The 13,125-nt window shown below is 48.8% G+C and overlaps 2 protein-coding genes across 4 annotated transcripts; both read right to left on the minus strand.

Moving 5' to 3' along the window:
• Nucleotides 1–702: 702 nt before the first annotated feature.
• LOC112882133 (beta-glucosidase 31-like) lies at nt 703–5,859 on the minus strand. The gene is made up of 12 exons (XM_025947120.1): nt 5,655–5,859; nt 3,447–3,510; nt 3,299–3,357; nt 3,130–3,205; nt 2,865–2,936; nt 2,688–2,775; nt 2,339–2,594; nt 2,123–2,238; nt 1,813–2,033; nt 1,597–1,737; nt 1,405–1,507; nt 703–1,240 (listed from the first exon to the last, which is right to left on the minus strand). The coding sequence occupies exons 1-12, from the start codon at nt 5,784–5,786 to the stop codon at nt 1,024–1,026; spliced, it is 1,545 nt and encodes a 514-aa protein (XP_025802905.1). The 5' UTR covers nt 5,787–5,859; the 3' UTR covers nt 703–1,023.
• An 893-nt stretch (nt 5,860–6,752) lies between these two features.
• On the minus strand, nt 6,753–12,876 carry LOC112882888 (beta-glucosidase 32-like). Of its 3 annotated transcripts, none has more exons than XM_025948078.1 (13): nt 12,568–12,876; nt 9,624–9,687; nt 9,434–9,492; nt 9,274–9,349; nt 9,108–9,179; nt 8,824–8,911; nt 8,442–8,697; nt 8,230–8,345; nt 7,812–8,032; nt 7,618–7,683; nt 7,462–7,555; nt 7,258–7,363; nt 6,753–7,166 (listed from the first exon to the last, which is right to left on the minus strand). In XM_025948078.1, the coding sequence occupies exons 1-13, from the start codon at nt 12,739–12,741 to the stop codon at nt 6,918–6,920; spliced, it is 1,641 nt and encodes a 546-aa protein (XP_025803863.1). In that variant the 5' UTR covers nt 12,742–12,876; the 3' UTR covers nt 6,753–6,917. The 3 variants fall into 3 exon arrangements, with proteins under 3 accessions (XP_025803863.1, XP_025803865.1, XP_025803864.1); XM_025948080.1 differs by having other exon boundaries at nt 7,661–7,683; nt 12,568–12,873; XM_025948079.1 differs by lacking the exon at nt 7,618–7,683 and having other exon boundaries at nt 12,568–12,873.
• Between the last annotated feature and the right edge of the window lie 249 nt (nt 12,877–13,125).

Here is a 13,125-nt window from a genome sequence, read left to right on the forward strand (position 1 = left end):
GGGTGACATCCCGCCCGTTGGAAGGGCGGGATGCCCCTCGGGGCAACCTCCCGCCCGTTGGGGGGCGGGATGCCCCTTGGAACCTCCCGCCCTCCCAACGGGCGAGAGGCCCCTCGGATGACACCCCGCCCGTTGGAACGGCGGGACGTCGCATAACTTTCGTGAAGAGGCCCCTGCGAAATTTTTTTCGACCCCCCGCCGACCCCCCGCCCGTTGGATGGGCGGGATGAGACATCCCGCCCGTTTATTGGGCGGGAGGCACCCATTTTTCGAAATGTTCTCAGCCGCGACCCCTTTTTCGAATTTAAAATTTTTTTAACCCTTTTTTAAAAAAACTCGATTAATGGTTCTGTTCTTTACGTATGCAATGCGGTAGAATCAAAACTTCTAAGGCTAGCTTAGATAAGCACTGCGACTCCAAATCTTAAACAGTGTAGATTTTCTTTTTGTTCATAGATTGTTGGGAGAATATCTTGTACTTTGATTTCAGTATCATTATGGTATCTTGAACACATGCTGTTTTTTAAAAAATAATAGCATAGTATATTACGCATTCATCTGGAAAGATGCATTTGTTTGGTGTTTACGAGTCTTGGTAAAAATGTGATCTTGCCTCTCCCCTTCTATTTGTCGTGACAATCATCTGTATGAAACGAGGTATGCAAGTATGCAACGCAAAATGCGACAATAATAATATAGATCAAACTCCAAATCTTTGTATCTGTCATTTAAATTTAAGTCCATATGCAAAACTAGCAGGGAAATCTCTGTAGTTTCTTACAGCAACACAATGCATCCCCTTTTTTGTGTACACCAAACCCTGACACCCTGCCATCCTAAAACCCTAATAAGAAACATGTCGACAGTACTCATAGATCAACTTATTCAATTCATCCCGCATTTGTCCAACATATAAAGGACTGTATATATGCCACCCAACTACCCCGTGCTTACACGTGCTAAAATCTTTTCACCTAGAGGGTGCTCATCAATAGTAACTCCCCTGTCACTGGAGTGTGCTGATCACTGGGAGTAAGCTCCGTCAGGCAGAGCCACCGGCCTGAGCTCGCCACCCCGGAGGAAGCTGGAGTACCACTTCGCCGAGTGCCTCTGATACCTTGTCCTTTCAGTCGAGTTGAAGTCGACACCGTAGATACCGAACCGGAGGCGGTAGCTGAATAGGTACTCGAACACGTCCAGGAATGACCACACGAAGTAACCCTGCACGTTTGATCCGTTCCTGTGCGCAAGAGAGAGCGATAAGATTTATTCGAGAAAAAAGGGCGATAAGATTTCAGAGCAAATATGGCATCGATTTCAGATAGTTTCATGCTCTGTCATATCAGTTTCAGAAGGCTTCCTGACCGTCAGTTGCACAATTGAATGATCTTGCTGTATCGGTACCTGATGGAATGAAGTGTGGCTTCGATGTAATCCTGCAAGAACTGTGACCTGAACTCGTCGTCGTAAGTGTTCGCGCCAGATGGGTCAGGCTGGCCAGCAGCTCCTGGTGGCCACGATGAGTGTAACATATGAGTACAATGAAACATTACCCATTTCATAGAAAAGTATTTCAAGGTATCGTGCCCAAGTTACCATTTTCATGGATCATCACAGCAGGGTTTTTGTATTTCACTTGGAGATGCTTCAGCATTTTCTTCAGAGCCCAGGGGGTTGATGTCATAAAATCGTTTGTCAACCCGAACGGGAACTGATTATTTGACTTCAAGAATGGCACTGCAAAAATGAACTAGGTTATGCATTCTTCTCATTGTATTCTGAAGCATGATAAAAAAATCCTAAGGTTCTTACTGTCGTATGCCACAGCCGCATCAAACATGTAATCTCTCAGTTTCTGATCCAGTCGGCTAAGATCAGCTTTCACGTAGACGGCAATGTAGTGGTTAAATCCGACAAAATCAAAAGATCCCAACACTCTTTTCCTCTCTTCATCGGTGAAGGACGGTAGCCTGGACCCTACATTCTTCCTCATCACAGGAGGGTAGTCTCCATACACCATAGGATGCATGAACCTGTATTATGATTATGAACAATACATGTCTACATGTTGTGACACAAGATAGTTGTTTGCATGAGAGTTGAGATTCAGAGTGGACCTAACCATCCAATGTGGAAGTCATTCATCCTTGCAGCTGCTGCTATATCATCAGGAGTTTCCGTTGCGGGCTCATACCACCAACCAAGCAAAGTTAGTCCAATTCGTCCTCCTTGCTCAGCCTGATCAGAGAGGAACAAAACAAAATATGATGTCTGCAAAAATGCTTCATCCTAAAATAATGGCAGTTGTGCTATAAAAGGGTATGACAATAACTCAAACCTGGTACTTCTCTCTATATAGGGACACTGCCGAGGCATGTGCAAGCAGAAGGTGGTGTGCTACTATGTATGGCTCTGTGGTGGAGTTGCCTTCCTCACAGGCAAAGCCAAAGGGGTATGAGCATCGCCGTGGCGGGTTGATTCCTTGGTCGTATCCGCCAATTGGTTCAATGTTAGGCTCATTGACGGTGCTCCAGTACTTCACTCTGTCGCCAAAGTTCTTAAAGCACACATCTGCATACGCTGTGAAGTCCTCTCTGCACCAAAGTGACATAAATGGGGGTTACCTCATCTCTCGTAGGTGTAGCTGCAGTAAGGTTAAGAGTTAGTAGGAGGCAATGAGAAAGTACATGAATCTAGGACTAAGCAGTCCGTTGTACTCATCTTGAAGAGCCTGAGGAAAATCGAAATGATAGATCGTTACATGAGGTTGTATTCCTACATAAACAGAGAAAATTGCATCATATGTTGAACAATTAGGTAATTTAGTAATAGATCAGACTGGTAAAAGTAGCAAAGATAAATACCGTAACTAAGGAGTTCATCTATTAGATTGTTGTAGTACTCCAGTCCCTTCGGATTGACAGCTCCCCGACCATCTAAATGGGGGTTACAATGGAACAAATTATTAGCAACCGAACCAGTCAGGCCATGGGCCAAGTTAAATTTTTGAAAAAGGCATCACACAAAGGAAACAAATAGGGGCCAAAATTTCTGAAACAAGCTTTCTATATATGTAGCGGTTCAGTGGATTTATTGATAGTTTGATACTGTATGCAAGGCAGGCCTTACCAGGAATAAGTCGAGGCCAGGCAATTGACATCCTGTATGCATCGACACCCATCTCATGCAAAAGCTTTACATCTTCCTGTCGTCAAACGTAAAAAACCCATCTCTGTTAGTTCTGAGGCTTTTCCATCTGAAAAAATTGTTTTAGAAGCACTTTTGCTTGACAACTTACCTTGTACTTGTGGTACTGGTCTGCAGTTACATCACCTGTCGCATTGTCAATGGAATAGCCTGTGAAATTTCAGCAAGATCTTGTTAGAATTAAGAAGCCAAAGTACATAATAGATTTTGAATCACTGACCACCAAAGATCAAACTAACCTCCATGCGTGAATGTGTCCCAGATGCTAGGCTTCCTTCCATCCTCTGCAACTGCACCTTCAACCTGCACTAATCCGGCGACCAGCTCAGTAAACATAAACTAGATCAGGTGACCAGCTCAGTAAACATAAACTAGTTTTTTAGGTGAAATAAAAATAGGTTATTAGACATTTTGTATGAGTTGAAAAGTGATTTTTTCTGTATTCTAACTACTCTTCCAACCAGGACACTTCCATGTACTCTGCTGTTATAAAATTGACAGTTTTCCCTCAGAACAATACCATACTACTAAGAGCACGATCCGTTTACAAATCTTTATTTAACCCAAAATAGTGACTGGTGAGAAGTGAGAACCGTAACCCAGTGAAACTCTTCCAGCATCAGAATTCCAGGCCATCTACGCCAAAGTCTTTCAAATGGCATGAATGAATTGCAGATTACACAGATTAAGACAGTTCAACAAAACTACCAGGCTGAAATAGCAGCCACAAGACCAACCAGCAATCCAATGGCATCTAGCTGAAAAGTGGAAAGCAAAACGGGAAAGAAAACAAAAGGCTGGAAGACGACATATAGGCATGTAGCTTGTTGAAGTCCATTTGCAACCATGTCCTGATTTCTCGGTAAACTCTAGCTCTAGTGGAAGAGCGGCAACCACCAACAGCTGTGGCCTGTGGCCATTGTTTCTTGTGACCTCTGAGGCTCTCACCTGCTAGATGACAAGAGACAAGTAGAGTACGGGTTCTACCAACGGAGAGCAGTACAGTCAGGCAAATGTCCCGGTCAGAGTACAGCAACTGAATCTAAGCTTCTAGAAGGAGCACGGGCTCTTCTTGTTGCACAAGAAGCGGGCGCTGCGATCGGAGTAGTTTGTTAATCAAAAGAGACCAGATGGGAGATGGAGTGAATGGACTTCTGCCGCCGTCTGCTTTGGAGCCTTGGTCGATGAAAACGGAGTAAACTAGTTTATCTGTTGTCTGTTGTTCGCATGTTCGAGGTAGCCTACTACGTAGTTCAGAAAACAAATCGTCAGAGCGCAAATCAGAGCCCTAGTCCAGGTCCACCACGAGTGGAAATCAGGAGAGGGGGAAAAGCAGGGGGGCGAAAGGTCTCCAGGACAATTCTCCAGGTTCCGTGACCTTTTTTTTTCGGGTATTTTGTGCTACATCGGAAAGGTTCCTTCACTTCAGACGGAGGCAGCGATCGGTTTCTGGGCATGACGACATTCCAACGAAGACAGTGACTGGATGACGTCGTAGTGGGAGAAAAGGAGGAAAAGTGTGGTCTTGAATTGATCGAGGGAGATAGCAGGAAAAGAGAGGCACGCAGACGCAGGTAGTGGTCTGGAATCGAAACGTTAAAACCACTCCAGTTTTTTTTTCTGAAAATTTGAACACGAAAGCAAAATTCCAGCTTGGATTTTTTTCGGGGGGTTGGGGCAAGTTTGCCTTGCATTCGAAATACTCGTGCATGACACTTTTTGAATTTTAAGACTTGACAAGTACGATGCACGGAAGTATTTTTTTATACGGCATTGCTTACCACTATATTTTATACACTAAGGAAAAGCAATTGTCAAATGTGCGGGCTGAGCGTGTCACAAACTACAAATTAAACCGATATCTTGGGTTGATTTTGTTTCGGATTAGGTAGGACAATTGCACTACTAGAAGAGTGGTAAACAAGTGATCTGCAGGACGACTGAAAGCAAACCAGCTAGATCGTATCGAACCCAAAACAAAACCCCTCCTCGACTGCAGACTAACCGTCTAACCCCCTCGATCCTGGTGATCAAGAACGCCAAATCCCGTACGAATGAAATCGTAGGTGGGTTTACTGTCGTCCTGTCCTGCTGGGGGTGTGAGTGTTTTGGGGTTTCGGGGGGGGGGGGGGGGTGGGGGGTGGTGGGGGGGCTTATTTCTGACGGAAACGCTTTCAGATTACTGGCTACTCAGATCATTCCTGCGTATCTAGTTTACAGAGCAGGTTGGTTCCGCTTGCTACGCGCGCGCGCTCCGAACAATCGGCTAAGGATTCGCTACATGGATGGATAGCCTCATCCCAGAATTGGGTGGCGGCTAACAAGCCACGGATCAAACGGAAAACACCAGCACACATCCGCCCTGGAAACCGGACTGACCGACTCCTCGATCGGGTCATGAGTCATGACATGAGGCTATGGCCTATAGCGAGCTTTGCGCAGCGTACCTGGTAGGCCGAGGAGCCGACGCCGAAGACGAATCCCGGGGGAAAGTCGGCCCGGGTGACCGCCTCCGCGAGCGCGGCCGGCGCGACGGCCGCTAGGATGAGGAGAGCAGCGCAGCCGAGCGCCTTCCCCATCGTGCTCAGTCGAGTCAAGTCCAAGCGCGCGTCGCCGGCCTCGTGTCTCTCTCCTCGGCCGGCCGCGCGGGGAGGACGGTTTTATACGCGGCGTCAGCCTGGGCCCGGGGGCCGGCCGTCCTCGGTGGCGACTGGCGAATTGGCCGGTTCCGTTCCGTGGCCCCGCCCCGTGCGGATGTCGTCGCTGACGTCCGAGGCGCGACGGCCACTGTGTGTGACCGTGACGCGGCCCCGCGCGTCGGAGGGAGGCGGCAGCCGCGAGCTGCCGTGCCCGGGGCGCGGCACGTGGGGACACCGGGCCTCGCCGTCCCTCCGGCCTCGTGCCCTCCCTTTCGCGCGCGCGACCCATGCGTTTGGCCGGCTCGCGCTGCCCCGTGTGCGTGCCCGCCTGCTCGACTCGGGCTCGGCCCCGCCCCGTGTGCGGTGCCTGCCGTCGTGCGTCCCCTCTGGTTACTACCACATGCTGATTTCTGCCGCAAAACCTTCCAGCGCCTGCTAGCCGATCGCGATCGATCCCCCTGCGCATCGAGTGCACAGCGACTGGGCGCGCGCACTTCAGTGCAGGTGGCGCGGCGCCCCCGGTCTCTTCGAGAGACACACAGAGATACTCAACTCAAATTGGCAACCATGTCTCCGGCTCGTGGCCTCTCCTTTTCTGATCGGGACTTCGCTCGTTTCATCCAGCTTGCATCTAGAAAGACGGAGCACAAATTTTCCACGCTCAGATCCGCTACGCCTGCGTGCGACCACGGGAATGCACTGTCGCATCGGTCTAGCTGCATAGCTGCCTGGTTTTTCAACTAGGATACGTATGGATCAAGTCATGGACGACAAGAATCGTGACTTCACTGATGAGTGGTGACTACTCCGCTGCGATCTGAAGTCTCGATCCAAGCAAAGTCGCAAACTTCATACGTGCCAAGGCACGTTCGCGAAAAAAAGCAAAGTCGCAAGCAGAAACAACAATTTCGATGAACTTGTACTGCTTCTTTATTTGCAGCTGAGGGTTGTTCATGCAAGCCGCAAGCGTAGTACTAGTACAGGTGCACCTGAGACGACGTCATCAGACGTGGTTCGTGCCTGCACGAATCTTTTATTCTCGACTCGTCTCGAGTGACCTCTGTATCCTTTTTATCTTTTGATTTGACGATGACTCCTCACGCGGCGACGTACGGCCTGGCGGGAAGAGGCGGCGGCGGCCGGAGCTCGCCGCCGCGGAGGAAGCCGGCGTACCAGCGCGCGGAGCTCCGCGTGTACCGCGTGCGCGCCGCGGCGGCCATGTCCACGCCGCACAGCCCGAAGCGCAGCCTGTAGGCGAAGATGAACTCGAACACGTCCAGGAACGACCACACGAAGTACCCCCGCGCGTCCGACCCGTTCCTGCACGCACCGCCGCCACGATTGAGTTTTTCCTCCTCTTCTTCAGAAAAAAACAAAATGAGGCAAACATGTCTGGACTCGCACGACGCACCGTATGGACTGGTAGAGAACCTCCAGGTAGCTCTGCAGGAACTCGGACCTGAACTCGTCGTCGTACTCGATCGCGGCCGGCGTGCCGTCGGGGGCGTCTCCTACCCCTGAACCACCGTGCAACAACACCAGCAGTTCGTTCAGTCACAATGAGTAGCGTAACCTATCATCAGAACTATTTTTTCCCAGGTGTTCCTGCGCCTACCATTCTCGTGGATGACGACGGGAGGGTTGCCGTAGTTCACCTTCAGGTGCTCCAGTAGCTTCCCCAGCGCCCATGGGGGAGACTCGACGTGGCCCTGTACATGTCAGTATCAGTGTCAGTGTCACAGGAAGAAATTTTTACAAATTGGTGTGCTACATCTGCTGGAAACTCTGTACACCCACTGCTTGGCATGTACTACCTCCGTGATGGCCTGGAGTGGATCTGCATCAGGAGAGCACAAATGGTTCAGCTACGCAATGCAGCAAGTTTCTCTTGCTTCGCTGAGGCATCAACTCTACAAGTCTACATGTGTGCGTGAATCGAACAGTGAGTGATTCAGGGTTCTTTACTCTGAACGGCCGCATCAACGTAGTAGTCCCTCGATCTCTGGCCGGAATCCTCCTCCTCCCCGGACGATCGGACCCGTAGGATGAGGTAGTGGTTGAAGCCGACGAAGTCGAAGGACCCGCGCACTGCCGCCGACTCCTCCGCGGATAGACGCGGCAGCCGGTCGCCCACCCTGCTCCTCATCACCGGCGGGTAGTCCCCGTACACCAACGGGTTCATGAACCTGTTTCACTTCCACATGGTGGTGAATTTCTGCTGTACTGTGCTGTAACTATAACAAACTGCAAGCTGCCCCGGTGCTAACAGAGTAACAGGAGCAGGTAATTGCAGTTCAGCACTTGTGGTGAATAACTGAATACTGAATACTGCTGTAACTGTAATGCTGGCAGGAATAGATGATAGCAGTTCAGTGCTACTGACCATCCGATGTGAAAGTCGTTCATCCTCGACGCAGCAGCTGCATCCCGCGACGTGTTGGTGGCAGGCTCGTGCCACCAGCCCAGGAGAGTGATCCCTATGTGGCCTCCTTGAATCGGCTGTGTAACAGTCAATTCAATGTTCAGGTACCATTCGTTTATTCAGCAATTCTTGGCATGTGTTCGGACAGTGAAAGCGTGTCTGAAGAGAGATACCTCGTACTTGTTCCTGTACAAGGACACTGCAGAGGCGTGCGCAAGGAGGAGGTGGTGCGCGGCGATGTACGGCTCCGTCGACGAGTTACCACCGGTGCAGTTCTCGCCGAAGGGATAGGAGCAGCGCCGCGGCGGCTGGGATCCGTTGTCGTAGCCGCCGATGGGCTCAATGTTGGGCTCGTTGACGGTGACCCAGTGCTTCACCCTGTCCCCGAAGTTCTTGAAGCAGACTTCCGCAAATGCAGTGTAGTCTTCTCTGCAACACATGTTGGAAGCAACTTTCAGCTCGATCATGATCTGAACTTTGTCATGGCCAGATTTGTTTCAGGAGGATTGAACGTTTTTTTTTTTGATGAAAACGAGGCCTGAAGATTGCCCTTACATGAATCTGGGGCTGAGGAGTCCACCGTATTCATCCTGAAGGACCTGAGGAAGATCAAAATGGTAGATGGTGACATAAGGCTCAATCCCTACAAACATGACAGGAAATGGAGCCGGATTAGTCAGAACTGTCAGAAAAAGAAAATTGATTTTTACTGGAAAAGAAAAAGGGAACAGAAGACAGAACATCAAGTCAATGTTGGGGGTCAGTACTTCAGTTTTACGACAGAAGTGTTGAACTGCAATGCCAGAACTAATAATAACTAAAAAAGAGCAAACATATACCGTAGAGTATCAGTTCGTCTATGAGATTGTTGTAGTATTCCAAAGCTTTTGGGTTGATCTCTCCTCTTCCATCTACACAATGTGGTATCAGAAATTTTCAGGAATATATCTAGTACTGCACGTTTTGGAAAATAACATTACTACTCTGTTTGTACGTTGTACCTACCAGGAATAAGCCTGGGCCAAGCAATTGAGAATCTGTACGCGTCTAAACCCATCGCATGCATAAGCTTTACGTCTTCCTGACATCGAATCAGAGTCGAAACTTTGGTTAATCAAAGATTGCAAAATAACCGAACTTTTTACTGCGGACGCACGATACAAACCTTGTAGTGGTGATACTGATCTGCTGAAACATCTGCAGTGGATCCATCGTACGAATAACCTATCATTTACATATAAAATTCAAAACCTTCAAGCTCGAGCATGATTTGAAGCGCAACACGAACCTTGCAATTCTTCAAAGTGTATTAGCAGTTATCTGAAGAGAATAGATCATTTGGATCGATCATGTACCCTCATGGGTGAAGGTGTCCCAAATGCTGGGAGACCTTCCATCCTCTGCAGCTGCCCCTTCCACCTAATATGTTCAAAATTTAGCTCTTCAGCACAGAATTACCGGAAGTAAAAGTTCCTTTTCTATTGGACTACTTGACCCATTCTACATGAAAATGATAGGCGCTCTTGGTGACGGGGCTATGGATCATGGTACCCTAAAGCGTGGCCCTTAGGGGCCTAAGCAGAGGTTAGCCGGATGCCATCAGGCGATCCGGCCCGGTGGGACGCCAAAACCTAGCCAATGCCGGCCCGTCAGCAAACGAAGACACCACGGCCCAGGAGTGGTAGGGCGTGAGCCACGTGGGGCTCTCCCGACCCACCGCACCGCCGCGGGGGGCGGGAAAGCCAAGCCAGCCCCTAGGGGGAGCCCGGCGCGGTATTTCCTGAGGAAGGCGCAAAGAGGCATTAACCTCTCAAGATCTAACAAGATGTGCACGCGCATCCCTCCCCCGACAGCCAGGGTAGGAGCGCCATCTACGGACCGGAGGACCGACAGGCGTCCCGAGTCCAGCGGGCCATCGTGACGCTGCGACCGGCGCTCACGCCGGTCGCACCCCCTCTCTGTCAGCACGATGTGACGGACCGTACCGGGTCGCCCTCCGCCATCAGGCGTAGGGGAAGGCAGGTCCGCCGAGCTAGTGGGCCCCGCCACGAACCCGACGGCCACCACCACCGAGGCACCTGACCTTCTGACTGACTGGCAAGGGGGAGGTTGGGGTCTGCCGGCCCGATGAGAGGCCCGCTTCCGGCGCACTCGGGAAGCGTGCCGCAAGGACGACGGCACCATCTACTGCCACAGGGATGGTGAGCAAGATCAAGGATGTGTCAGGCAGCACCGCGGATCGGGCGGAACAACTTGACTTCTGTGAGCGGCAAGGCATGATCGGACGTGGGTCCCGGGCAGGACATGTGTACGGCAGCCAACCTATAGTGGGAAGACACCCCCTCTCTCACGCAATGTAGCCCAGCCTATCATATATATATATAAAAGGCGGAGGTGTGCCTTCCTTCTCTCTTGCAATGACACACACACAAGCACCACTTGCGAGCGTCCTGTTGTAAGCAACCAACACGGACACGAGGAACACGAAGATCACCATGGGAAGGCCCACTTCAATTTAAAGGGTATTCAGTTGAATACCCATTATTTTTGTCAAAAAGTTTTGTATACATCATATATACTGTGTATATATATTCAAATAACAAAAAATGACACATACTAACATGCAATTCAAGTGAACCAGCCCAAACCAATGACCAGCCCACTTCTCCCTCCCCACCCGCTCCTGGCCCAGTAACGAAGTGGCCCAATTGGCGATTGGGCCTTCCTGCCCTTGCTGCTCACTGAATGACCGAAACTGTGCTCGTGGCACAGACAGTTAGACACAGTAAAAGAACAGAGATAGAAATAGCTATCATCTGACTAACTGACAAAAAATTCAATTTATCTAACCTCATTTCCCTTACTGATTTAATTAGCTAACATGCCCTAAATACCTCTATACTTGACGAGTTTGTAGAATAAAAATTATGAATTTCATTTTGATTACATGCAAATTAGCGACTGTCTCAAAAAATGACAAAGCTATGCAATAGAGAATAAGCAAGAGAAAGAGAGATAGACTACCACCAATTTCTAAAATAAATTCTCAAAGGTCAATAATTAATTATTTATAGAGTGCTAAGGATATACAAATAAAATACTATGCAAAGTGATGAAACCTTGGAGAGAAGGTACTAATATAGACAAGATATTTATCAAACATAAGCAGTTAAGCACCCTTTTATTGTTTGTTCTTTTTTGCATAATCAGCTCACCGGCCCTATGGGCGCCAAAGGGCGTGGCAAATGTCTAGTTGTAATTTAATTTTGATAATTGGATTCCTATTTCAACATATTATTGTTTTGTGTTTGTAAATAATACTCTGAAACCTAAGTGATTTATTGTACTTTATGTTAAACAATTTCAAGTTCAGATGAAATTAATGAGTCTATGATTCAATGCATAATTCTACATTTTATCTTTGTATATATTATAGAATTAGTACTATGTGATGCAAAAATCTAAGATTTATACTGTCAAAAAAATTTGCCCTTTGAAATTTTGAATACCCATTCTCCGGATCCTGGACCCACCCCTGATGATCACCGCCCCAAAGTGGATGTAGGGCATTCGTCCGAACCAGTCTAAATCCTTACTTTCGATTTCGATTTTTAGCCATCAAACTACTAAAGAGCGCAACGCAAATTATTAGCTGGTGATCGAAACACCGACATTGTTTGGTTAGCAGCCAAATATCGCCGTACCGTGGTTCAGGCAAATGTGACCAAGTTTCATTTAATTCATAACTGTACCGATGGTAAGATTATTTTTCTGAGATCAATAAAAAAAATGTGGTAATGACGTAATGTTCGCTGATGGTAGCCAACTTATGGCGTCAATTTTGATGACACGGTCTTAGTCGAGTCGGAAAAAAACCCTACGAATTTAGTACATGACCCCTTGCATGAAACTATGCAGCATAAAAAATGCAACTTATAATGACCGGTTTCTAATAACAAAGAAACGGATGGGGACTCCCTTCTCAGTGACTTTGTTCGGCAAAAGTAAAGAAAAGGACAGATTTAGCACGTGTCCTATGTTTTTTTTAATATCTTCTCCCCGTAGGTTGTCAATTTCATATCGTTAAATTTTCGCTTTGAAATTTTATGGCAATGATGATATCCTCCACGTTTGGGACTTTTTTTCTTCAGAAAATCTCGAAACTCCCCACTGAATATAATCCCCTAGCATCACAAATTCAGGCAGCAGAACAGCATCGCGAAAACTTCCACGGATTCGACGGAGCTCGAGTGCTCGACTTGAAGTATGCAGGATTGGAGTCTGAATATACGGCGGTACCTGGAAAGCCGATGACCCAGCGCCGAAGACGAACCCCTCGGGGAAGTCGCGCCGGGTGATCGCGGAGGCGCTCCTTGACACGACGACGACGGCAAGCAAGAAGAAGAGCAGCCGCCGCATCCGCTGCGCTCGGCTTCGTCGGAGCACGGGGAAGCTGTTGAGCGTCGGCGCCATGCCTCTGCTCTGCGGAGAGCAAGCGACCGGCTGCTCCCGCCGCGCGGTGGTGGTGACTGGTGAGCGGGTGGGTGAGGACTTCTGCTGTTCACTGATGTGTTTCCATGGATCCTCTGGTCGCTGCTAATTCTCCGAGCCGTCGCCGTCAGATCGGTGCAGAGCGGTCGCGGAATCTCTCGAGAAGCCGGGAAGCTCGGCAAACGAACAAAGCGGTCGCTGCTTCGCGGCGGTCATGCACGACGTCGGCGGAGGCTGGCGTACGGGCCGGAACAGCTGGACCCAACTTCTGGTACCTAGGGACTGTTTAGATCAGTTTGCAAAAACGCAAAATTTTCTTTTACAAAGAAATCTTATCAATTTGAAGTACTAAATGAAGTCTATTTA

The sequence above is a fragment of the Panicum hallii genome, chromosome 2 (genome assembly GCF_002211085.1).
Source record: "Panicum hallii strain FIL2 chromosome 2, PHallii_v3.1, whole genome shotgun sequence".
In the NCBI taxonomy this organism is placed as follows: Eukaryota; Viridiplantae; Streptophyta; class Magnoliopsida; order Poales; family Poaceae; genus Panicum; species Panicum hallii.